Raw genomic sequence first — 26282 nt, forward strand, 5'->3', positions numbered from 1 at the left:
CAGTCGGACATCCCTCTCACAATCTGGGATCACTGGCTCCTAACTGCTCATCTGCCTGCTTGCCTGATGGCCCCTAACTGCCCCCCTGCTGGCCTGGTCACCTCCAACTGCCCCCCTGCCAGCCTAGTCACCCACAACTGCTCCCCCTCCACCAGTCTGGTCACCCCTAGCTGCCCCCCCCCCCCCCAGCCAGTCTGGTCACTCCTACTGGCCCCCCTGCTGGCCTGGTCACCCCCAACTCCCTGCCCCTGCCAATCTTGTCACCCCTCACTGCCCCCCTCTGCCATCCTGGTCATCCCTCACTAACCCCCCTGCTGGCCTAGTCACCCCATGCAGCCTGTTCGGTTATCTGTTCGGTTGTGATGGTCACTTAGGCTTTTATATATATACATGTTTGCCATTTTAATTACGACATGTCTTGGTGTAGGTCTTTTGAGTTCATCTTGTTTGGGACTCTCTGTCCTTATGTGACTTTCTTCCCCAAATCAGGAAGATTTTCTGTCATTATTTCTTCAAATAAGTTTTCTAATCCTTGCTCCTACTCTTGTCCTTCTGGCACCCCTATTTTACAGATGTTGCTTTGTTTCATGTTGTCCCAAAGCTCCCTTAAGCTCCTCTCCTGCTTTCTAATTTTTTTCTCCAATTGCTGTTCAGATTGGTTGTGTTTTTCTGCCTTGTCTTCTAACTCACTGATTCAGTCCTCCACTTCTAATCTACTGCTGAAATCTTCCATTGTGTTTTTTATTGTAGCCGTATCATTCATTCTTCATTACCTCTTGGTTCTTACATATGTTGTTGATATTCTCACCCAGCCAGTTTAGGAACTGTATGACCCTTACTCTGAATTCTTTTTCTGACATATTGCTTTCCTGAATTTCATTTAGTTTCTTTTCTGATGATTCCTCCTTTTCTTTCCTTTATGGCTTATTTCTTTGTCTCTCCATTTTTGCTGTCTCTTTGTATTTGTTTCTATGTCATGTGAGTTGCTGTCACTTTCTGGCCCTGGGCAACCTGCTTGAGGCCTGAGAAGTTGAAGCCCTTAGAGATCCAATGGTCTGGGACTCTTTAGTCCAGCGGCTAGGTCTGCCTTTAGTTTCATACCTTTGTCTCCTCTCTGAGTTGTGTTCCTTTCCCCTGTGGATATGGTTTCCCGGTTGCCCAATGCAGGGGCTTGGGGTCAGCAGGAGCACATACACACTTCTTCTAGTATATGACTCCAGTGAGGTCTCTGAAGCACTAAGTCTAGGTGTGTGACAACAAGGCAAGCTGGGTCTGGGTGTGCAGAGTCCCTGAAACTCCGGGTCCAACAGGGTTCTAAAGTGCCCAGTCCCCGAAGTGGGAGCTCTAGGTGCAGAGACCAGTGCAGAGTCCAGTTGTAGGGTTGCTGGTGCTGGCGAGCAGTTGCTCCCTAAAGCTCTGGATCAGGCATGCAGGATGAGGACCAGCATGAGGTCCTGCAGCTCTGGGTCCAGTTATGCAGTATCCACACACATGGGGTGCTGGCACAGTGACCAATCACTGGTGCATGGGGGTCCTTGAAGCTCTGGGTCTGGGCATGCAGCCATTGGGAGTGTATGAAGTTTTGAGTGCTGGGACAGGCCTGCAGCTACAAGACATGCTGGGTCTTGGCATGATGGGTCCCTGAAGCTCTGGTTCCATGCATGGGGAATGGGCACACAGTGTCCAGGTGAGCCAGGTCCAAGTATATAGGGTGCTGGCACATGGGTTACTGGCACAGCAGCTGGGTGCTGGGATGCTTGGGACCCTGAAGAGCCACATTCAGGCACACCACCATCGGGAACTCACAGAGTCCTGAAGAGCCAGGTCAGGCATGCAGGGGAGAGGCACAATATCAGAAATCTCCCTGTCCTGCTGTCCCTCCTGGGAGCTGCCAGCAAGGTAGGTTGCCACTCACTGAATGGGTGGCAGACAAGCAGCTCACTGCATGGTGCAGGGTGGTGTTGGAGTGCAGTCTGGATGTTGATGTCATGGTGCTATTGGCCTCTGTTCCTCCCCCTTCAAGATGACATAGACTCTGCGTCCAAGCCAGCAGCAGGCCTGTTTCAGTAGCAGGGGCTCCATGTCCAGGAGAGCGCTTTCCACCAGTCCCCAGACTCTGTGAGATATAACCGTTCCTCACTCACCCACACACACACACCACCCATCCACACCTGCCCCTCTTGCTCTTTACTCTCTCACACGCTCTCTCTCACTGCCATCCTGCTGGCCGCCATGTTGAGATATTCCATAACTTAATTTTAATTGCTTTTACAATAATCTTCAAAAAGAAATCAATTTCTCTGATGGTGCATGAGTTTTCCTCCATTCTTCTCCATCCTTTCCAGTAATACATTACACTACTCTCATTTAAAAAACAAATATAGCTTCTTTATTTCCTATAACTAATTTTCCTCCAAACTCTGCACTACTGGGCTGAAAAGATGTCAATCTAACCCAGTGACTTACTCATGTTCTGGATGAGCAGTTTCTGGCGAGCAGTTGCTCCCTAAAGCTCTGGAATGTGCCTTTCCTCCTTGTCTTTATTTCTAGAATAGACCTCATTTCAAATTAAATAATTTATTTAATTCCAGGCATCTTTTATTCTTTTATTCTTCAAGATTATATGCATGTGGGTGGGAATTTATGATTCTCTTATGATAGATGAATATGGGGACATCCAATCTATGTGGTGTCTTCTGGAATTTTTGCCTCTATGGTAGAATACCAAGACTGAGCGTAAGTGTGATTATTTATGGCCCATGTAGCACAATGCACTGGTAGCTCATCTGTTAGAAATGTGATTCTGGCTACTTTTCTCATCTGGGTCTCTACCAATGTCTGTCTCTCTCTGAGAATCTTTAGCTTTCACAAACACTTAGAAAGTTCTGCAAGCTCTGACTTTTAAGACACAAGGAGCCAGTAGCACTGCTTCAGGCCCATGTATCTAGCTGCCTAATTTTGCCAGTACCAATGTCACAATCACATACTGTTGGATATTTCTACATGATACCCTGAATGATTCTGCACGGTCTCCCTGAAATGGAAAAACCTAGGATCCATGTACCTGTTTTCCATCCTTTTCATTCTATTTTCATTGTGGGTTTGGGAATGTGCCTTTCCTCCTTGTCTTTATTTCTAGAATAGACCTCATTTCAAAAATGACATTTGCATTGTTAGCTTCCCTAATTTAATGTAATCATTTTGTCATTCTTTTCCAAGAAATCCTTTCATACCCAGAGTCATAAAGATAATAATCGTATAATTTCTTCTAAATTTGTATATGTCCATTTTTACATTTGGATTTTCAATAAGCATAGAGTTGATACATCTGTTTATTATGAGGTAAGAATTTGATTATTTTCAATAGGAAAATGGAGCTGTTACAATCATTTATTGGATAGTTTGTTCTCTGTTGGCTTATAATTCCACCTTTGTTTTATACCAAGTTTCCGTATGTGCATGGATCTGTTTCTGGTGGTCTTTTTTCACTTATTTTTTTATTTTATTTTATTATTTTTTAAAATAAATCTTTATTGTTCAGATTATTACAATTGTTTCTCCTTTTTTTCCCCATATCTCCCCATCACCCGGTTCCCTCCCCTCCCCCCCCCCGTTGTCCTTATCCATAGGTGTATGATTTTTGTCCAGTCTCTTCCCATACCCCCCATATAGACACCCCTTCCCCCCTGAGAATTATCAATCCACTCCCATTCTATGCCTCTGATTCTATTATGTTCACCAGTTTATTCTGTTCCTTGGATTTTTAATTCACTTGATTTTTAGAATCACTTGTTGATAGATATGTATTTGTTGTTCATAATTTTTATCTTTACTTTGTTCTTCTTTTTCCTCTTTATAAAGAATACCTTTCAGCATTTCATATAATACTGATTTGGTGATGATGAACTCCTTTAGCTTTTTCTTATCTGTGAAGCTCTTTATCTGCCCTTCAATTCTGAATGATAGCTTTGCTGGGTAGAGTAGTCTTGGTTGTAGGTTCTTGCTATTCATCACTTTGAATATTTCTTGCAATTCCCGTCTGGCCTGCATAGTTTCTGTTGAGAAATCAGCTGACAGTCGTATGTGTGCTCCCTTGTAGGTAAATAACTGTTTTTCTCTTGCTGCTTTTAATATTCTCTTTGTCTTTTGCCCTTGGCATTTTAATTATGATGTGTCTTGGTGTGGTCCTCTTTGGATTCCTCTTGTTTGGGGTTCTGTGCACTTCCTGAACTTGTAAGTCTATTTCTTTCATCAGGTGGGGGAAGTTTTCTGTCATTATTTCTTCAAATAGGTTTTCAGTATCTTGCTCTCTCTCTTCTGGCACCCCAAAAATTCGGATATTGGTACGCTTAAAGCCATCCCGGAGGCTCCTTATGCTATCCTCACACTTTTGGATTCTTCTTTCTTTCCGCCTCTCTGGTTGGGTGTTTTTTTCTTCCTCATATTCCAGATCTTTGGTTTGACTCTTCGGGTGCGGTGGTCTACTCTGTATATTCTTTATTTCAGACAGTGTATGCATAATTTCTGACTGGTCCTTTTCCATTTTTTTTTTTTTATTCTCATTTAGGTCCTTGAAGGTCTCTTCAAGTTTCTCAGCGGTTTTTAGAAGATTCTTGAGTAACCTTATAACTATGGTTCTGAACACTGTGTCATCCATTAGTTTGCTTTCATCTATCTCTCCTACTTGTGACATACTTCGATGTCTCCACATTTTGGCTGCCTCCCTGTGTTGATGGAGTGGCTTTGTGTGGTCGGTGACCTATAGGGGCCGGTAGCTCAGCTTCCTCAATCACCCTAGGTGGTCGCTCTTGGTACTCCCCTTTGTGGACTGAGTGGAAAGTCTTGGTGTAGTTAAAAGCCCTGATTGCTGTTGGTACACTGGGAGGAATTGACCTCCAGGCCAACTGGTTGTGAGGGCCTGCTGTGTCTATAACGGAAGAATAGCTGTGCTTGAGACACAGTAGGGCTTTGGTGCTCACTGAGTCTGCCTCTTGAATGTGTCCCTTATGAGAGTGGTTGAAATCTGGTGTCGTCCACACTGACAGAAAAGTCACTCTCACTCTCCGAGCGATGGCCGAGAGTCCTGTAGGCGTCTGGGTCCCCCACGTGTCCCCAGAAACTGGAGTTCAGAGTGGTTGGGATTGTTGGTATCACTGGTGGGAATTGATCTCCAAGCCAGTTGGCTGTGAGGATCAGCAGTGTCTCCATTGGGAGAGCTTCTGTGCTCAGCTTGGATGGGGCGGAGTCTCAGGATGGCACAGACAAGCTTTGGTTTCCCGTCTGCTTTGCCCTAAGAGGGCTGGTTTCTCTGTGCTCTAATCAATGGCTGCGCGCCTCTGAGAGAAGGCAGCTTTCGAGCCTCGCCCGCTGCCAAACAGACCAGTTTCTCCCCGACCGCAGCTGGATTTCAGTGCAGTCGGGAGGTTTTGTTTTTCTCCCAAACGAGAAAGCTAGCCACACAGCGTCTGCTGCCCTCCCTCTCCACGCGCTGCGAGCAAGCCTGCCGTGTATTCAGCTGCCCGCCCTTTCCGCACTCACGGATCTCCGCACCTCCACAGCTCCTGAGGCTCAGCGTCCCCCTCTCTTTTTTTTGTTTAGTTGTAGGTTTTCCATTCTGCCAGCTTTCCGGTGGTTCTGGACGGTGTGCGCTCTGTTTTCCAGTTGTAGTTTCAAAATTGTTGTGGTAGGCAACAATTAGGTGTTTACCTTATGCCTCCATCTTGGTTTCTCCCTATTTTTTTCTTTTAATACCACAGTGTTTTTACTCATTATTGCTTTACAACAAGTTTTAATATGTCAGTCTTATACCTATACCTGCTCTTTAGTTACTCTTGTCACTTTGCTCTCTTCTTGAATTGTAAATTATTTTGTCAAATCCAATGAAAATTTTTGTTGGGATTTAATGAGAATTTTGTTGTGCATACTGATGGATAAGGAGGATTGAACAAAAATCTTCTTCCAATGAGTAGTCAGTTGAAAGAATATATGTATGATTTCTTTATAGATACTTATATTAGTCTTACTTTATACATGAAGCATTAAAAATTCACTAGAATTTATATGGATATGGGGTTTTCATTAACTTAGTCTGCAACAGGATGTACACTTTTAGTTTTCAAATTGAGTTATTTTTACCTGGTTATTTTATTTTACTATGTAGTTACTAGAGGCCTGGTGCATAAAACGCATGCACTGTGATCTCTCACAGTCTGGGACCTCTCACTCCTTACCGCCCGCCTGCAGCGGAGGTGGGAGAGGCTCCTGCCACTGCTATTGTGCTTGCCAGGTGTGAGCCCAGCTTCTGGCTGAGCATTGCTTCCTCTGTGGGAACGCACTGACCACCAGGGTCAGTTCCTGCATTGAGTGTCTACCCCCTGGTGGTCAGTGCACATTCATAGCGACCAGTCGTTCTGCTGGTTGGTCAATTTGCATATTAGGGTTTTATTAATACAGGACTAGTGGCCTGGTGCATGAAATTTGTGCACATCAAAAGGGAATTAATTAGAGGAAATATTTTAATATTGCTATTTGCCCTTTCTCTATAATAGAAGTGTCAGAGATGAAAGAAAATTAGTAAAATGTATATGAAAATCTCCCTCCTTTCAGAGTCAGGGGCACACCACAGGACCTAGAGTCAAGTCTCTGCTCACCACCCACACGTGCTTCAAAAATGCTGGAGACCCAGACCCAGCTTGCCCCAGCCCTGTCAAGCCCCTCTGGGCAGGGGCAGAGCCACAAGTCACCCAGCCCGGCGCCAGGCAGGGGTTGCAGCCTCAGGTCCCCCGGCCTGGCACAGGGGTAGAGGGCACAGCATGCCAGGCAAGCCATGCCAGGCAAGCAGCGCAGCCTGAGGACCCCAGGCCCAGCACCAGGGCGGGGAGTGCAGCCTGAGGTCTCCCGGCCTGGCACTGGGGTAGAGGGCACAGCATGAGGTTTCCCGGCCTGTTGCTGGGGCAGGGGGCATGGCCTGAGGTCTCATGTCAAGCCCTGCCAAGTGGGGGGGTGCCACCTGAGGTCCCCCACCCGGTGCTGGGGCAGGGGACACAGCCTGAGGTCAAGCCCCTTGGGGCGGGAGACGTGGCCAGAGGTCCCTCGCCCTGGCCAGGTGCCATGCAGCCTCAGGTTCCTGCTGTTAGGTCTTGACATTACAGTATCCCAGCTAATTTGCATATTCCTCTATTATATAGATAGATTGTTTCTTTTCTATATTATTTATTTTCTCTTATATTGTGCTTGAGTGTAAAATTTCTCAAGTTATGGTAAACTTTCTGAAAATTTACATTATACCTTCATTTTTTCTTGTGGTTTCTAATTTACTGTTCCTTGCCTTAAAATGGCTTTCATTTTGACCATCATAGCTTTCTGAAAGACAGTGTTCATGAATATTCTGCTGATGGTCCTGGTCTATAGGAAAGGGAGGGCTCTTGTTGAAGGAAGGACAAATTACATGGGTTATTGTCATCTTCATATCTTGCCTCTTTGAATTAGGAGTTTACTGCAAGCCCTCATGCTTTTTCAGTTGTACTACATTTTATCTGGAAATAGAGGAATACTATATAATAAAGAGGTAATATGCAAATTGACCCTCATGCCCTCACACAAGATGGCTGCCCCAGTGTGGTCAAAGATGGCCGGCAGAGGAGAGTAGTTTTGAGCAATCAGGCCAGCAGGAGAAGGCAGTTAGGGGTGACCAGGCCTGCAAGGGAGGGCAGTTAGGGACAACCAGGCCTATAGGGGAGGGCAGTTGGGGGGACCAGGCCTGCAAGGGAGGGCAGTTGGGGGGGGACCAGGACTGCAGGGGAGGGCAATTAGGGGCTATCGGGCCAGCAGGGGAGGGCAGTTGGTGGTGACCAAGCTGGCAGGGGAGTGATTAGGGGGTGATCAGGCAGGCAGGCAGGTGAGCAGTTGGGAGCCAGCAGTCCCAGACTGGGATTGGGATTGGGCCTAAACTGGCAGTCAGACATCCCCCAAGGGGTCCTAGATTGGAGTAGGTGCAGGCTTGGCTGAGGGACCCCCTCCCCCCAGTCCATGAATTTCATGCACTGGGCCTCTAGTTAGAAGAATAAAGGATTATTTGTCTTCTTTCAGTGACTTCCTTTTTCCCTTTTTATCAGTACTATATATAAGAAAAACTACTCTTTCTCTTCTGATTGGTAGTCAGCATCCATCTCTAGTGCTGCTGATTATTTTTCCAAGTTTTTTTATCCTTATGGTTATTTCAGTGGGAGTTTAGCATGAGGGGTAAAGTAGAAGAATAGGATCTTGTAGTTCTGCTTTTTTTTTCTTGACATTTTTGTTCTTTATTTTTATTTCAGTGATTGGCATTGTTGCAATAATTTCTATTTTTTGTAGGTTTTGAAGGGAGGGAGGATGAAACCAATGTTATTATATATTCCATTATTTTCTTAGATGAGCTACATACTAAAGGGTATCAACATATAGATAAAATTTAGGGTTCAACTATATTTTTTCTTTGCTGTTTTAATCACAGAGCTTTCATCTATGGTAAATATCTCATTTTTATTTCAGAAATTGGTCTTAAGTGGGATAACCTTTGGACACCAGCCACCCTTGAGGATAATCTCACATATGGCTATATGATGGGAATGCTTTTACTTGATGCTTTCTTGTACGGCCTTGTGACGTGGTATATAGAAGCTGTCTTTCCAGGAAAGTATGGTGTGTCCCAACCATGGAATTTTTTTCTTATGGTGAGTTCTAATGCTGCTGTTATTGTGAAAGGTCATAGTTCTTATTTCACAAAATCAAATCAAAAGGTCAGGTGCAGAATCATTTTCACCTGTACACCAGCTATACTGAAATGCTAGCCATTTCATAATCTACCTTAAAGCCTTACACATATACAAATGCACCTATCTAAGGATAAGACACTGACATCCCATACATTAAAAATGATGAGTACTAGCCTAGCTAGTTTGGCTCAGTGGATGGAGTGTAGGCCTGAGAACTGAAGGGTCCTGGGTTTGATTGCGGTCAAGGGCATGTACCTTGGTTGCAGGCACATTCCAGGTGGGAGATGTGTAGGAGACAGCTGATTTGTGTTTCTCTCTCATCGATGTTTCTAGCTCTCTATCCCTCTCCCTTCTTCTCTGTAAAAAAAAATCAATAAAATATATTTTTAAAAAATTATGAGTACTATAACCCTTCTTTAGTCAGGCAGTACATAGTGAATTTGATTGGAGAGTAAAGAAACATAAAATCTCTGCAAAATTCTTCCCCAACTAAATTAATATGTGATAGTTCCTTAGATCCTAGTGAGAAGAGCATTAAGTATTTCTCATTCCTGTGTTCTCACCACCTGCTTCTTTTCAATTGCTAGACCAATGTACTTAGAATAGTGTAACATCTGCATTTTCAACCTCCATGCCCCCTGACCATTACTGGATAATGGTACAAAGAAGTGCTCTGATCAAGTCTAATAAAATGCATTGGCTATGACCTCATTTTTTAGTAATTCCATTATGTCCTTACTTCTTGAACACTAGCATCTTAAACGTTTTTGCTTCAAAACCCTGGAGTTTCAAATCATACACAATTTACTGCAAAATATAATCACTGAAAGTAAGCTATAACCTTATCCATCTCACAAAATAAACCAAGCCAAAGTGTTTTTAAGTTCTTATAATGACTCATTTCCATTTTTCACATTTTAATTGTAATTCAGATAGAATTCATGTAACTTAGGGGAAACATTCATATAATTTAAAATTCACAATTTTAAAGTGAACAATTCAGTGTCATTTAATATGATTATAATGTATGTGCACATATCTAGTTTCAAGGTATTTTCATCACTCAAAAATATAACCTTATATAAATTAAGAAATCACACCTTAATTTCCCCTATCCTAAACTCCTAGCAACCACTAATCAGTCAGCTTTCTTTATTTCTTTATTTTAACTGGTCAGGATATCCTATATAATAAAAATCTAATATGCAAATTGAATGAACGGCTGAACAACAGGTCACTATGATGCGCACTGACAACCAGGGGCAGGTGCTCAATGCAGGAGCTGCCTCAGCCCACAGGCCCCAGGCCAGCCAAGGTGGTTGCCAGTGGGGGGTTTCTCACCCCCCCGATCGCCCTGCCAGTCACCCTGCAGAGGGAGGCTACTGGGAGTGGCAGTGGGGAGGCGGGGCCAGTGAGCAGGCAGTGCCAGGCCGACCAAGAAAGGTGCCAGTGGGCCCCCCCCCCCCATTGCCTTGCCAGTCACCCCAAAGATTGGCCCTGATCACTGACCAGGCTTAGCAACCCTACCTGTGCACAAATTTTGTGCACCAGGCCTCTAGTTTCATATAAACAAAATCATACCATATGTGACCATTTATGTCTGCTTTCTTTAACTGAGCCTAATTTTTTATAGGTTTATCCATGTTACAGTATGTATCAGTACATTATTATTTTAGATTGCTGAATAACACTTCATTGTATGTATATAAAACAACTCCTATATCTATTCTTCTGTAGTTGAACATATAGGACATCTTTTGGCTAATTTTGAATAGCTATGTTATAAATATTTCAATACTAGTATTAGCTTGAATACTTATTTCAGTTCTTTGGGGAATATACTTAAAAGTAGAATTGTTCATTCATATGCTAATTCTGTGTTTCATAATTTCAAGAACCACGAAACTGTTTTTCACAGTGTCTGCACCATTTTACATTCCTATAAGCAATATACAGGGTTCCAATTTCTACACATCCTAACAAACATTTATTATTCTCCTTTTTTTCTTTTATTGTAACCATTCTTATGGTTATAAAGTTGTATCTTGAGGTTTGATTTACATTTCCCTGATGACTAATGATACTGAAACCTTTACATATACTTTTATATATTCTTTAGATAAATGTCTATTTAGTCATGTGTGCAAATAAATTGGGTTGTCTTTTTATATATTCTAAACTCTAGATCCTTATCAGAAATATGGTTTATTAATATTTTCTTCCATTTTATGGACTGTGTTTTTTTTTCATTCTTTTGATGTGTCCTTTCATATACAAAATGTTTTAATTTTTCTTAACTCCAATTAGTTTTCCTATTGTTGCTTGTGAAATTGGTATCTTATTTAAAGAGTCATTGTCAAATCCAAAGTTTAACCATGTTTTCTTTTAACAGTTTGGTGGTTCAATATTTTACATTTAATTCCTGGATCATATAATTTTGAGTTAATTTTTATATAGTGTGAGGTAGGGATCCAATTTCATTCTTTTGCATGTGAATATTTGATTGTTCTAGCACCACTCTTTGAAAAAAATATCTTTCCCCATTGGACCCTTTATAAAAATCAGTTGGTCATAGATGTATGGGTTTATTTCTCAACCCACAATTTTATTCCATTGGCATATATATACATTTATATACATATATATATATGTGTGTGTGTGTGTGTGTGTGTGTGTGTGCGTGTGTGTGTGTGTGCGTGTGTGTGTGTGTGTGTGTATACATCCTATCTTAAAAAAAAAGAGTAATATGCAAATTGACCATCACTCCAACACACAAGATGGCTGCCGCCATGTGGACACAAGATGGCTGCGACAAGATGGCCAGCAGGAGAGAGCAGTTGGGAGGGACCAGGTCTGCAAGGGAGGGCAATTGGGGGCAATCAAGCCTGCAGGGGAGGGCAGTTAGGGGTGACCAGGCCAGTAGAGGAGGGCAGTTAGGGGCAATCAGGCTGGCAGGCAAAAGTGGTTAGGGGCAATCAGAAAGGCAAGCAGGCAAGCAGTTAGGAGCCAGCAGTCCTGGATTGTGCGAGGGGTGTCCTACCTGGATCGGGCCTAAATGGGCAGTTGGACATCCTTTGAGGGGTCCCAGATTGGAGAGGGTGCAGGCTGGGCTGAGGGACAACCTCCCCTTGTGCACGAATTTCGTGCACTGGGCCTTTAATACACACACACACACACACACACACACACACACACACACATACATACACACACACACACATATACATACACACACACACATTTATATATGTATATATACTTAAGCCAGCACTATATTGTTTTAGTACTATAGTTTTATAGTAAGTTTTGAAATATGAAAGTATGAGTCCTCCAGCCTTTCTCTCTCTTTTTTTTTTTTTTAAGATTGTTTTGACTATTAGAGGGCCCTTATAGTTCCATATGAATTTGAGGATCTGCTTTTTATTTTTGCAAAAGTGGCCATTGGAATTTTCATAAATATTATAATGCATCTGTTGATTACTTTAAATATTATTGCCATATGAAAAATATTATATTTCAATTCATTAACTTTCTTTTTAAAAAAGATATATTGTTACTGATTTCAGAGAAGAAGGGAAGGGAAAGGGATATAGAAACATCAGTGATGAGAGAGAATCATTGATAGATTGCCTCCTGCAGGTCCCCTACTGGGGATGGAGCCTACAACCTGGGCATGTGTACTGACTGGGAATTGAACCTGGGACCCTTCAGTCCACAGGCTACTGCTCTGTTCACTGAGCCAAACCAACTAGAGCCAAACCAACTAGGACATGAACTTTCTTTTTTTCTTTAATATATTTTGTTGATATTTTTACAGAGAGGAAAGGAGAGGGATAGAGAGTTAGAAACATTGATGAGAGAGAAACATCGATCAGCTGCCTCCTGCACACCCCCTAACTGGGGATGTGCCCATAACCAAGGTACATGCCTTTGACTGGAATTGAGCCTGGGACCCTTCAGTCCACAGGCCGACACTCTATCCACTGAGCCAAACCAGTTAGGGCCATGAACTTCCTATTTATACGGGTTTTTTTTTTTTTTTTAATTCTTTAAGCAAGGTTTTGTAGTGAGTCTTTTATTTCTTTGGTTAACTTTATTCCTGACTATATTACTCTGTCAGATGCAATGAAATTGTTTATGTTCTTTTTTTTGGTTGTTCATTAATGGTGTATAAAAACACAATTGATTTTTACATGTTAATCTTGTATCCTGTTTCTGAATTTGTTTGTTAGCTCTAGCAGTATGTGTAACAGTGATTCTTTGGGCTTTTTCTATGTGTGGAAATAAATGTATCATGTCATCCTCAAATATTGATAGTTTTACTTCTTCCTTTCCAATTTGGATGCCCTTTATTTCTTTTTCTTGCCTCATTGCTCCAGCTAAAACTGTAGCAGTGAATACCAGAGATGAAAGGAGATATTCTCATCTTGTTCCTGATTTTAAAGGAAAACTTTTCCGTCTTTCACCATTGGGTATGATCCTAGCTTTGGGTTTTTCACATATGCCCTTTGTCATCTTGAGAAAGTCCTCTTCTATTTCTAGTTTTCTGAGTGTCTCTAATCATGAAACCCTTTGTCAAACCCATTGATGTTTGCATCTCCCATACTTATATGGTTTATTCCATTAGTTCAATTAATGCAATATATTACATTAATTGGTTTTCATATGTTGAAGCTGCATTTCTGGAATAATTCCCACTTTATCATGATGTATAATCCTTTTTCTATGCTATTATAGTTTGCTAAAATTTGGTTGAAGATTTTTTCATCTGTATTAATAAGGGATATTGGTCTCTAGTTTCTTTCTTCATGATACCATTGCCTGGTTTTGGTGTCAGAGTAATGCTGAGCTCACAGAATGAGTTAGAAAATGTTTTATCCTCACACTTTTTGGAAGACTTGGAGAAGAATTGTTGTTAATCTTGTTTAAATGTTTGGTAGAGTTCACCAGTGAAGTCATCTGGTGCTCACCTTTTCTTTGTAGGGAGGTTTTGATCACTGATTCATGTACTTTACATGTATAGGTCTGTTCAAATGGAGTGCTTCATTTCTTAATGCATATTTTGGTAATTACATTTTGGCTTTCTTTGTAGCGCTCATACTGGTATGGCAATCCAAGAATTATAAGGAAAGAGGAAGAAATGAAAGGCTGTGGAAGAACTCAAAGCAAATATTTTGAGGCTGAACCAACTGGATTGGTGGCAGGTATCCAGATCAAACATTTGCACAAGGTATTATTTCAAGGGAAAACCCTTTATTATCCCTGCCCAGTTGAAGGGGACCATGGGCAGGCCAGATGGCAGCATCTGTAAATGAGCTAACTAGTAGACTCTATGTGTGGGCCAGGTACGTGCATCCATAGGCAGGTAGTCCTGGTGCCAGACTCTGCATATGTTTGGGCAAGGTGCTAGGGTCCATGGGCAGCCCTGATGCCAGGGTCCATAGGAGAGACTGCTTACTCTGCTTCTCCTTTAGTTCATGTTTGCCTGTTATATTTTTCCCATTCTTTTGCTACTTACCTATTTGTGTCTATCATTGAAGGACACTTTTGTATACATATATAAACATTTGGTTAGTGCATGCTCTTTATTCAGTGTGATTCTTGCTGCTTTTTAATTGAGGTGTTCAGGCCATTTACATTTTTAATTTTTCAGTTACAGGTTACATTCCATACTATTTTGTATTTCAGGCCATTAACAGTTAATGTGATTGTTTATATTTTTGGTATGGTTTCCATTTAGCATTTATTTGATTTCTAATCCTACCATATACTCTGTTTTTTCCCTCTTTCTTGCCTTCTCTTGAATTATTGATTATATTCTTGAGATTCCATTATATCTCCCTTTCTATATAACTTTGTTTGGGTATTTAACTGGCTTATCTTTGATACATTACACAACTCTAACTTATCACGGTCTTCCTTCAAATGGAACCATTTCACATATAGTGTAAGAACCTTACACCAGTTATACTTTTATTTTTATACTCATACCCTTCATGCCGTTATTGTCATACATTTTACTTAAACATATATTATAAAACCTGCAATATTTTATTACCATTGTTCTTGATTTTCCAGTTATATTTTAAGGAAGTTGAAGACAATGGGCATATAATTACCAGTGTGCTTAATAATTAGAGTGTTCTCCATTTATTTGTTTATATCTAGATTTCCATCTGATATAATTTTCCTTCTGCCTCACAGAATATCTTTGACTTTTTTCTTGGTTTGTTTCTTGTTTTTGTTTTTTAATCTTTTTTTCTTTATTGATTAAGGTATTACATATGTGTCCTCATCCCTCCATTAATCCCCCAATGCCTCCCTCACTCATGCCCTGACCCCCCTGGTGTCCGTGTCCATTGGTTAGGCTTATATGCATGCATACAAGTCCTTTGGTTGATTTCTCCCCCTTACCCCTCCTCTTCCCTCCCCTACCTTCCCTCTAAGGTTTGACAGTCTTATCGATGTTTCTCTGTCTCTGGATCTATTTTTGTTCATCAGTTTATGTTGTTCATTATATTCCACAAATGAGTGAGATCATATGATATTTATCTTTCTCCGACTGACTTATTTTGCTTAGCATAATGCTCTCCATGTCCAACATGCTGTTGCAAATGGTAAGAGTTCTTTCCTTTTTACAGCAGCGTAGTATTCCATTGTGTAGATTTACCACTGATTTTTAATCCTCTCATCTGCTGATGGACACTTAGGCTGTTTCCAAATATTAGCTACAGTGAATTGTGCTGCTATGAACATAGGGGTGCATATATCCTTTCTGATTGGTGTTTCTAGTTTCTTGGGGTATATTCCTAGAAGTAGAATCGCAGGGTCAAATGGAAGTTCCATTTTTAGTTTTTTTGAGGAAACCATACTGTTCTACACAGTGGCTGCACCAGTCTGCATTCCCAACAGCAGTGCACGAGGGTTCCTTTTTCTCCGCATCCTCGCCAACACTTGTCCTTTGTTGATTTGTTGATGATAGCCATTCTGACAGGTATGACATGGTACCACATTGTCATTTTGATTTGCATCTCACAGATAGTGACTTTGAGCATGTTTTCATATGTCTCCTTGCCTTCCTTCTGTCTTCTTTTGAAAAGTATCTATTTAGGTCCATTGCCCATTGTTTATTTGGGTTCTTTATCTTCCTTTTGTTAAGTTGTACGAGTTCCCTGTAAATGTTGCAGATTAAACCCTTATCAGTGATAACATTGACAAATATGTTCTCCCATACAGTGGGCTTTCTTGTTGTTTTGTTGATGGTTTCCTTTACTGTGCAAAAGCTTTTTATTTTGATGTAGTCCCATTTGTTAATTTTCTCTTTAGCTTCCATTGCCCTAGGGGCAGTATCAGTGAAGAAGTTCCTTTGGCATATGTCTGAGATTTTTCTGCCTGTGGATTCCTCTAGTATTTTTATGGTTTCCTGTCTTATGTTTTAGTCCTTTGTCCATTTTGAGTTTATTTTTGTGTATGGAGTAAGTTGATGGTCTAGTTTCATTTTTTTGCATGTATCTGTCCAATTTTCCCAACACCATTTATTGAAGAGACTGTCTTAAATCCATTGTATGTTCATGCCTCCTTTGTCAAATATTATTTGGGCATAGTGGTTTGGGTTGATATCTGGGTTCTCTATTCTATTCCATTGGTCTATATGTCTGTTCTTGTGCCAGTACCAGGCTGTTTTAAGAACAGTGGCTTCATAATACAGCTTGAAATCTGGTATTGAGATCCCACCTACTTTGTTCTTCTTTCTCAGGATTGCTGTGGCTATTCGGGGTCTTTTTTTATTCCAGATGAATTTTTGGAGAGTTCTTTCTAGGTCTGTGAAATATGCCGTTGTTATTTTAATGGGGAGTGCATTGAACCTGTAGATTGCTTTGGGTAGTATGGATATATTGATGATGTTGATTCTACCAATCCATGAACACGGTATGTTCTTCCATCTTTTTTATGTCTTCCTCTATCTGTTTTTTTCACTGTCCCGTAGTTTTTTGCATATAGGTCTTTTACTTCCTTAGTTTAGTTTATTCCTAGGTATCTTAATTTTTTTGGTGCGATGGTAAATGAGATTGCTTTTTTAGTCTCACCTTCTGTAAGTTCACTATTGGTGTAAAGAAATGCCATAGATTTCTTGGCATTAGTTTTGTATCCTGCTACATTGCCAAATTCATGTATTAAATATATCTAATAATTTTTGATGGAACCTTTAGGGTTTTCTATGTACAGTATCATGTCACCTGTGAATAAGGACAGTTTTACTTCTTCTTTTGCAATCTAGATGCCTTTTATTTCTTCTTCTTGTCTGATCCCAATGGCTTGTACTTCCAGTATTATGTCAAACAGGAGTGGTGAGAGTGGGCATCCCTGGCTTGTTCCTTGTTCCAGAGAATATGGTTTTAGTTTTTGCCCATTGAGTATGATGTTGGCTGTGGGTTTATCATATATGGCTTTTATTATGGTGAGGTATGATCCTTCTATTTCCACCTTGCTGAGAGTTTTTATCAAAAAAGGGTGTTGGATTTTGTCAAACGCTTTTTCTGCATCAATTTGTATGACTATGTGGTTTTTATCTTTCAATTTGTTTAAGTGATGTATCACATCTATTGATTTGTGAATTTTGTACCATCCTTGTATCCCCAGGATAAATCCTACTTGTTCATGGTATATGATCTTTCTGATGTACTGCTGGATCCAATTTGCTAGGATTTTGTTGAGGATTTTGGCATCTATGTTCATGAGGGATATTGGCCTGTAATTCTCTTTCATTGTGTTGTCTTTTTCTGGTTTTGGTATTAGGGTGATGCTGGTTTCATAGAATGAGCTTGGAAATGTTCCTTTCTCTTGAATTTTTGGCATACTCTCAGGTGGGTAGGTTTTAGTTGTTCCTCGAGTATTTGGTATAACTGCCCTGTGAAGCCACCTGGCCCCGGACTTTTGTTTGCTTGGAGCTTTTCGATGACTGCTTCAATTTCTTCCATAGTTATCGGCCTATTGAGATTTTTAGAATCTTCCTGATTGAGTTTTGGAAGGTTGTATTTTTCTAGGAATATGTCCATTTCCTCCAGGTTGTCTAGTTTGTTGGACTAGAGTTGTTCATAGTATATTTTAATAATCCTTTGTATTTCTGTGGATTCTGTTGTTATTTTGCCTCTTTCATTTCTGATTTTGTTTATTTGGGTCCTCTCTCTTTGCTTCTTGGTGTGCCTGGCTAGAGATTCATCAATCTTGTTTATCCTTTTAAAGAACCAGCTCTTGGTTTTGTTGATCTTTTGTATTGATTTTTTGTTTGTTTGGTTGGTTGGTTTTTTGTCTGTGTCATTTATTTCTGCTCTGATCTTTATTATCTTCTTCCTTCTGCTCACTCTGGGCTTTTCTTGTTGCTCTCTTTCTAATTCTTTGAGTTGTAGAGTTAGATTATTTACTACCACTCTTTCTTGTTTTTTAACGTAGGCCTGTAGAGCTATAAACTTCCCTCTCAGGACTGCTTTCATTGTGTCCCATAGATTTTGGATTGTTGTGTTTTTATTGTCATTAGTTTCTAGGGTTTTTTTAATTTCTTATTTAATCTAATTGGTAACCCAATCATTTTTTAATAGTATGCTATTCAGCTTCCAAGTGTTTGAGGTTTTTTTATTGTTTTTATTGTAGTTTATTTCTAATTTTATGCCATTTTGTTCTGAGAAGATGCTTGGTATGATTTCTATCTTCTTGAATTTGGGGATACTTTGCTTGTGACCTAATATGTGGCCTATTTTTTTAAATGTCCCATGTGCACTTGAAAAGAACATATATTCAGTGGCTTTGGGGTGAAATGTTCTGATGACGTCAGTTAAGTCCATCTGATCTAGTGAGTCATTTAGGATTACTGTTTCTTTGCTTATTTTTTGTCTAGAGGATTTATCCAGTGATGTCAGTGGGGTATTAAAGTCCCCTACTATGATTGTATTGTTGTCGATCTCTCCCTTGATATCTTCCAGGAGGGTTTTTTTTTTTATGTATTTGAGTGCTCCTGCATTGTGTACCTATATGATTATCAGGTTTATATACTGTTGTTGTATCAATCCCTTTAGTATTATGGAGTGGCCTTGCTTATCTCTTGTTATGGCCTTCACTTTGAGGTCTATTTTATCAGATATATGTATTGCTATTCCAGCTTTTTTTTTTCCATTTGCCTGAAAAATATTTTTCAATCCCTTCACTTTCAGTCTGTGTGAGTCCCTTGTTCTGAGGTGGGTCTCTTATAGACTGCATATATATGGGTCATGTTTTTTTATCCATTCAGCCACTCTGTGTCTTTTGATTGGAGCATTTAGTCCGTTTATGTTTAAAGTTATTAGTGAAAGGTACTTGTTTGTAGTCATTTCTATTTTTGTGCCTGTGCTCCTTCTTACCTCTTTCTTTCTTTTTTTTTTTTTTTTTTTTTTTTTTTTTTTTTTACAGCATTCCCTTTAGTATTGCTTGTTTGGTAGTGACAAACTCCCTTAGCCTTTTTTTGTCTGCGAAGCTCCTGATTTTCCCTTCAATTTTGATTGATAGTCTTGCTGGATAGAGTATTATTGGATTCAGTCCTTTGCTTTGCAACACTTTGTATACCTCCTTCCATTCCCTTCTAGCTTGATGTGTTTCTGTTGAGACATCGTTTGATAATCTGATGGGGGTTCCTTTGTGGGTAACTCTCTGTCTCTCTCTTGCAGCCTTTAAGATTCTCTCTTTGTTGTTAACATTTGCCATTGAAATTATGATGTGTCTTGGTGTGGGTCTTTTGGGATTCGTCTCGTTTGGGACTCTCTGTACTTGTGTAACTTTTTTCTTCCACATATCCAGGAAGTTTTCTGTCATTATTTCTTCAAATAGATTTTCTAATCCTTGCTACTCTTCTTGTCCTTCTGGCAGTCCTATTATACGTATGTTATTTTGCTTCATGTTGTCCCAAAGCTCCCTTAGGCTCTCCTCCTGCTTTTTATTTTTTTTCTCCTGTTGCTGTTCATATTGAGCTTGTTTCTCTACCTTATCTTCTAACCCACTAATTTGGTCCTCTGCTTCTTCTAGTCTACTGTTGAAATGTTCCATGGTATTTTTTATTGTAGCTATATCACTTTTCAATTCTTCTGATTCTTGCATAGGTTGTAGATTTTCTCATCCATCTGGTGTATGAATTGCTTGACCATTACTCTCAATTATTTTTTGGTCATGTTGCATGCTTCAATTTCACTAATTTCCTTTCTTGGCAACTCCTCATTTTCTTTCCTCGGGGAATTGTGTCACCTCCCCATTCTGACTATCACCAGAAGGTTCAAATGTCGAGTTTCATGGGCCTGGGCCATGTGCAGTGGGAGCTTCACACCACCCGAGTGTCACTGAAGTTCTCCAACACGAAGACATGTGGCTGCCATGAGTTGGTGGGAACCAGGCTCGCCCAGGGTCAGTGTTACCAGTGCTCAGTGTAGTCTCGTGTGTGCACCTAGAATCAGGGGCCCCGCCTGCACCACGCTGAAGCAGAGACCCTGCTGACATGTACCTAAAATCAGAGTCCCCTAGCGCATACCAGGAGTCAGATTTCCCCTGTATCAGATTCTCTGTTGCTTCGTGGGGCCTCTTGATGAGAGTCAGGGTCCCTGTGTGTGCATGCACCAAGAATTGGAATCCCTGGCTCTTAGTGTGAATGCACTGGGAGTCAGGGATCCCAGGGCCAGGCAGGGTGGGGGTGCAGCCTCAGGTCCCCTAGCCTGGTGCTGGGGCAGGGGGTGTGGCCTGAGGTCCCCCGGCCTGTTGCCAGTTTGGGGGGCATGGCCTGAAGTCTCCTATCAAGCCCCACCTGGAGGAGGGTGCAGCCTGCAGTCCCCTAGCATGGTGCTGGGGCTGGGGGAGCAACCTGAGGTCCCCTAGCCCAGCATCAGGATGGGAGGCACATCCTTGAGGTCCCCCGTCAAGCCCTGCCGGGTCGGGGGGCATGGCCTCAGGTTCCCTGGCTTGGCACCAGGGAAGGGGGCGCAGCCTGAGTTCACAATCAAGCCCCACTGGGTGGGGGCATGGCCTGAATTCCCCTGGCCTGGTGCCAAGGCAGGAGGCATGGCCTGAGGTCCCCCAGCCTGATGCCATTGCGGGGGAGAGGGGAGCATGGCCTGAGGTCCCCTATCAAGCCCCAAGGGGGCGGAGGAGGGCGTATCCTCAGGTCCCTGCTGATTGCTCATTAAGACTCTGTAGGGGAACTTGGCCTCAGCTGTAGGTGCAGCCATCTTTGTGATGGAGTGATGGTCAATTTGCATATTCCCTCTTTATTATATAGGATAGCATCCACACATAAAAGTCTCCAAAATGGAACATATTGCTTTAAAAAGGGGGATATATTGCTTTAAAAAGGGAATCCACCAAATAAAAGCATAATGGAAAGGAACCAATGGTGGCACAGAGTTACCAGAAAATAAAAGATAAAATGGCTATAGGAAATCCTCCTACATCAATAATTACCCTAAATGTAAATGGTCTGAGTTCACCAATAAAGAGGCACAGAGTAGCAGAGTAGATAAAAAGACAAAACCCAACCATATGCTGCCTACCAGAGACACATCTAAACATCAAAGACTAAGGTAGATTCAAAGTAAAAGGGTGAAAAATGAATCTACAAACAACAAAAAACCCACAAAAAAGCAGGTGTAGCCATACTTACATTTGACAAAACAGATTTCAAGAAAATAAGACACAAAGATGGCCACTTTATTATGATAAAGGGAACACTGCATCAAGAAAACTTAACACTTCTTAATATATATGCACCCAATCAGGGAGCACTGAAATATATTAAACAGCTACTTACAGAACTAAAGGGAGAAACAGGTCAAAACAAATTATAGTTGGAGACCTTAATTCTCCATTAACAGCTCTAGACAGATCAATCAAATAAATAAATATTGGCCTTAAATGAAACACTAGGTCAAATGGATATAATTGACACTTACAGAACATTTCATCCCAGAATATTAGACTACACATTCTTCTCCAGCATATATAGAACATTCTCAAGGATAGACCATATATTGGATTACAGAACAAGCATCAACAAATTTTAAAAGATCGAAATTATATCAATTATATTTTCTGACCTTGAAATTAAAAATCACCTGCAAAAAGGAAGTAAAGAAACCTGCAAATAACGTGAAGATTAAACAACATATTAATAAAAAATGACTGTGTCAAAGAAGAAATAAAAGATGAGATCAAAAGATATATGGAGACAAATGAGAATGATAACACCATATGAAAATCTCTGGGATGCAGCCAAAGCAATAATAAGAGGGAAGTTTATATCATTACAGGCCTATCTCAATAAACAAGAGAAATTCCAAGTAAATAACCTAATGTCACATCTTAAAATACTAGCAAAAGAAGAACTAAAGCAACCCAAAGTTAGCAGAAGAAAGGAAATAATAAAAATTAGAACAGAATTAAATGAAATAGAAAACAAAAATATGTACAAAAAATCAATAAAACAGCTGGTTCTTTGAAAAGATTAATAAAATTGACAAACCCCTGGCTAGACTCCCTAGGGAAAAAAGGGAAAAGACCCATATAAACAAAATCAGAAATGAGAGAGAAGACATCACAGACATCACAGATATACAAAGGATCATACTAGAATATTACAAAAGACTTCATGCCACCAAATTTAATAACCTAGAGAAATGGATAAGTTCCTAGAAACATATAACCTTCCTAGATTAAATCATGAAGAACTGGAAAATCTAAATAGACTGACCAGCAGTGAGGAAATTGAAACAACCATCAAAAACTTCCCCCCAAAACAAAAGTCCAGGACCAGATGGCTTCACCAGTGAATTCTACCGAACATTCAAGGAAGAAATAATATGTATCGTTTTCAAACTCCTCCAAAAAATTGAAGAAGAGCCAATACTTCCTAATATATTCTAAGAGTACAATATAACCTGGCAAAGATAACACACAAAAAATGAAACTACAGACCATTATCCCTGATGAATACATACACAAAAATCCTACACAAAATACGAGCAAATCAAATACAACAGTACATCCAAAAAGCAATACATCACAATCAAGTGAGGTTCATTCTAAGGGCACATGGATGGTTCAACATTCCCAAATCAATCAACATAAGACACCACATTAACCAAAGAAAGGATAAAAATCACATGATCTTGTCAATAGATGCAGAAAAAGCCTTTGATACGATACAATATCTATTTATGATTAAAACACTCAATAAGATAGGAATAGAAGGAATGTAACTCAACATAATAAAGGCCATCCTATATAATAAAAGAGTATTATGCAAATTGACCATCACTCCAACACACAAGATGGCTGCCTCCATGTGGTCAAAGATGGCTGCCCCCATGTGGACACAAGATGGCCAGCAGGGGAGGGCAGTTGGGAGGGACCAGGCCTGCAAAGGAGGGCAGTTGGAGGCAACCAAGCCTGCAGGGGAGGGCATTTGGGGGGACCCAGGCCTGCAGGGAAGAGCAGTTGTGGGGGACCAGGCCTGCAGGGGAGAGCAGTTGGGGGGAACAGTCTTGCAGGGGAGGGCAGTTGGGGATGACCAGGCCTACAGTGGAGGGCAGTTAGGGGTGACCAGGCCTGCAGGGGAGGGCAGTTAGGGGCAATCAGGCTGGCAGGGGAGCAGTTAGGCATCAATCAGGCTGACAGGGGAGTGGTAGGGGGTGATCAGGCTGGCAGGCAGAAACAGTTAGGGGCATTCAAGAAGGCAGGCAGGTGAGCAATTGGGAGCCAGCAGTCCTGGATTGTGAGAGGGTTGTCTTGGGCCTAAATGGGCAGTCAGACATCCCTCAAGATGTCCCAGATTGGAGAGGGTGCAGGCTGGGCTGAGGGACACACACGCCCATGCACGAATTTCATGCACCAGGCCTCTAGTATATGATAAACCCTCAGCCAATATCATACTCAATGGTGAAAAAACTGAAATTTTTTTCCTTTAAGACCAGGAACAAGACAAGGATGCCCACTCTCACCTCTCTTATTCAACATTTAGAGGCCCAGTGCATGAATTCGTGCATGGGGGGAGGGGAACCACAGGAGGTTGGCCGGTGTGGGGTGGGAGGGACCATGGGAAGTTGGCCACTGGCTCTGAGGACAGAGCTGGCCCTCAGCCCCACTGGAAAAGGGACTGCATCTGCCACCACCCACCCACGGTTCCCTGTCCCAGCCCAGGCCCCAGAGGCCCCAGGGGGGTCGGGAGAGGAGGCAACAGTCACCAGGCTGGGCGCAGAAGGAACTGATGCCAGACACTGATGCCATCTTTGGCACCCCACCACCACACAGTTCCCCACCTCCCCCCTCCTCCTCCTCTTGCCGCTGTGCCACCATCACAGCAGGTGGGTGGCCCCTGGGGAAGGAAGAGGAGGAGGCGGTTCCCTGCCACTGCGCAGTTCTCAGTCTACCCTCCTTCTCCTTCCTTTGCTGCAGTGCTGCCACCACAGCAGGCAGGTGCCCCCCTGGGAAGAGAGTGGACAGGAGTGAGACAACCCTTGTATCAAGGGCTGACTTTCAGTAGATCACAGCAAGGGAGCTGCTCTGCTACATACAAAACCTTGATCCAGAAGCAGGTCGTCTATGAATGGTTTAGCACTAGGGAATGAATGGTTTAGCACCAGGGGACGATATGGGCCTACCATCCAGGGGGAGGGACTGAGGGCAGTTGACGGGCCACAGGAGGTTGCCTGTGGGAACTCACTGACCACCAGGGGGAAGCTCCTGCATTGAGCATCTGCCCCGTGGTGGTCAGTGCACATCATAGCGACTAGTCGACCAGTCATTCCAGTTGTTCCAATCATTTGGTCATAACAGTTGCTTAGGCTTTTATATATATATAGATAGTGCTGGAAATCTTAGCCAGAGCAATAAGGCAAGGGAAAGAAATAAAAGGAATCTAAATAGGGAAGGAAGAAGTCAAACTGTCATGTTTTGCAGATGACATGATGCTATATATAGAAAACCTTACAGACTCTACCAAAAAAAAACTAGAAATAGTAAACAAATACAGTTAAGTTACAGGATACAAAATCAATGTACAAAAATCCATTGCCTTCCTGTATACCCACAAAAAAACTTCAGAAAAATAAATGGGAAAACAATCCCTTTTGCAATAGCAACCAAAAGAATAAAATACCTAGGAATAAATTTAATAAAGAATGTGAAAGACCTATATACTGAAAATTACAAAACATTATTAAAAGAAATTGAAGACACAATGAAATGGAAAAAAATATCCCATATTCATGGATTGGAAGAATCGACATAGTTAAAATGGCCATATTACCCAAAGCAGTACAGATTTTATGCAATCCCCATCAAAATCTCAATATCATTTTTTAAAGAAATAGAATGAGAAATCATCAGATTTGTATGGAACCACAAAAGAACCTGAATAGCCAAAGCAATGCAGAGAATAAAAGAACGAAGCTGGAGGTATCAGCTATCTGACTTCAAATTATACTACAGAGCTACATAATCAAAACAGCCTGATATTCGCAGAGAAACAGACACACAGATCAATGGAATGGAATATAGAGCTCAGCTATAACACCACATGTATATGGGCAGATAATTTTCAACAAAGGGGTCAGAATCACACATTGGAATAAAGATAGTCTCTTTAATAAATGAGACTGGGGAAACTGGAAAGCCACATGCAAATGAATGAAACTGGATTGCAGTTTGTCCCTGTGTACAAAAATTAATTTAAAATGAATCAAAGACCTAAAAATAAGACCAAAACTGTAAGTTACATAGAAGAAAATCTAAGTACCAAACATATGGACCTGGGTGGTAGAGAACATTGGACCTGACCCCAAAGGCCAGGGTGGTAAAGGTAAAAGTAAACGAATGGGACTGTATCAAACTGAAGAGCTTCTGCACAGCAAAGAAACGAACAACAAAACACAGAGGCAGCCAACCAGATGGAAGATGATATTGACCAATGGTAGCTCTGACAAAGGTTTAATTTCCAAAATGTATAAAAAACTCAATACCAAACAAATAAGCAATCCAGTCAAAAAGTGGGCAGAGGACCTGAAAATATACCTCTCCCAAGAGGATATACAAATAACCAATGTATACTAATAAAAGGGTAATATGCTAATTAGACCAGACATCTTCCAGTTGTCCTTCCTGACAAAGCCAGGCCCGGGTGAAGCCAAGCATGGCCCCGGGTGCCTGTGGCCAGCCCAGACCAAGCCGCTGGGGTTCCCAGGTGCCTGCAGCTGGCCTGTGAAGAGCTGCCTGAGGTCCCAGGTGCCTGCAGCCAAACAGGGAGGGAAGCCCAGGTCCTGGGTCCAGGGGCCAAGGCAGAGGTGGTTAGGGGCAATCAGGCAATCAGGCAGGCAGGGGAGCTGTTAGGGGCGATCAGGCCAGCAGGGGAGCAGTTAGGGGTGATCAGGCTGGCAGGTAGAGGAGTTCAGGGCAATCAGGCAGGCCGGGAGAGTGGTTAGGGGTGATCAGGCAGGCAGGCAGGTGAGTGGTTAGGAGCCAGTGGTCCTG

General features: G+C 41.6%; 1 protein-coding gene across 7 annotated transcripts in view; it reads left to right on the top strand.

Moving 5' to 3' along the window:
- LOC103296290 (phospholipid-transporting ATPase ABCA3-like) overlaps window positions 1-26282 on the top strand; it is a 451749-nt gene that overhangs the window by 121613 nt on the left and 303854 nt on the right. For all 7 annotated transcript variants that reach the window (XM_054714397.1, XM_054714395.1, XM_054714398.1 and 4 more), the window contains 2 exons: window positions 8530-8711; window positions 13846-13983. In XM_054714397.1, coding sequence (XP_054570372.1) covers window positions 8530-8711; window positions 13846-13983 — 320 coding nt within the window. The remainder of the gene's footprint in view (window positions 1-8529; window positions 8712-13845; window positions 13984-26282) is intronic.

Source organism: Eptesicus fuscus, chromosome 4 (genome assembly GCF_027574615.1).
Source record: "Eptesicus fuscus isolate TK198812 chromosome 4, DD_ASM_mEF_20220401, whole genome shotgun sequence".
Taxonomy (NCBI): Eukaryota; Metazoa; Chordata; class Mammalia; order Chiroptera; family Vespertilionidae; genus Eptesicus; species Eptesicus fuscus.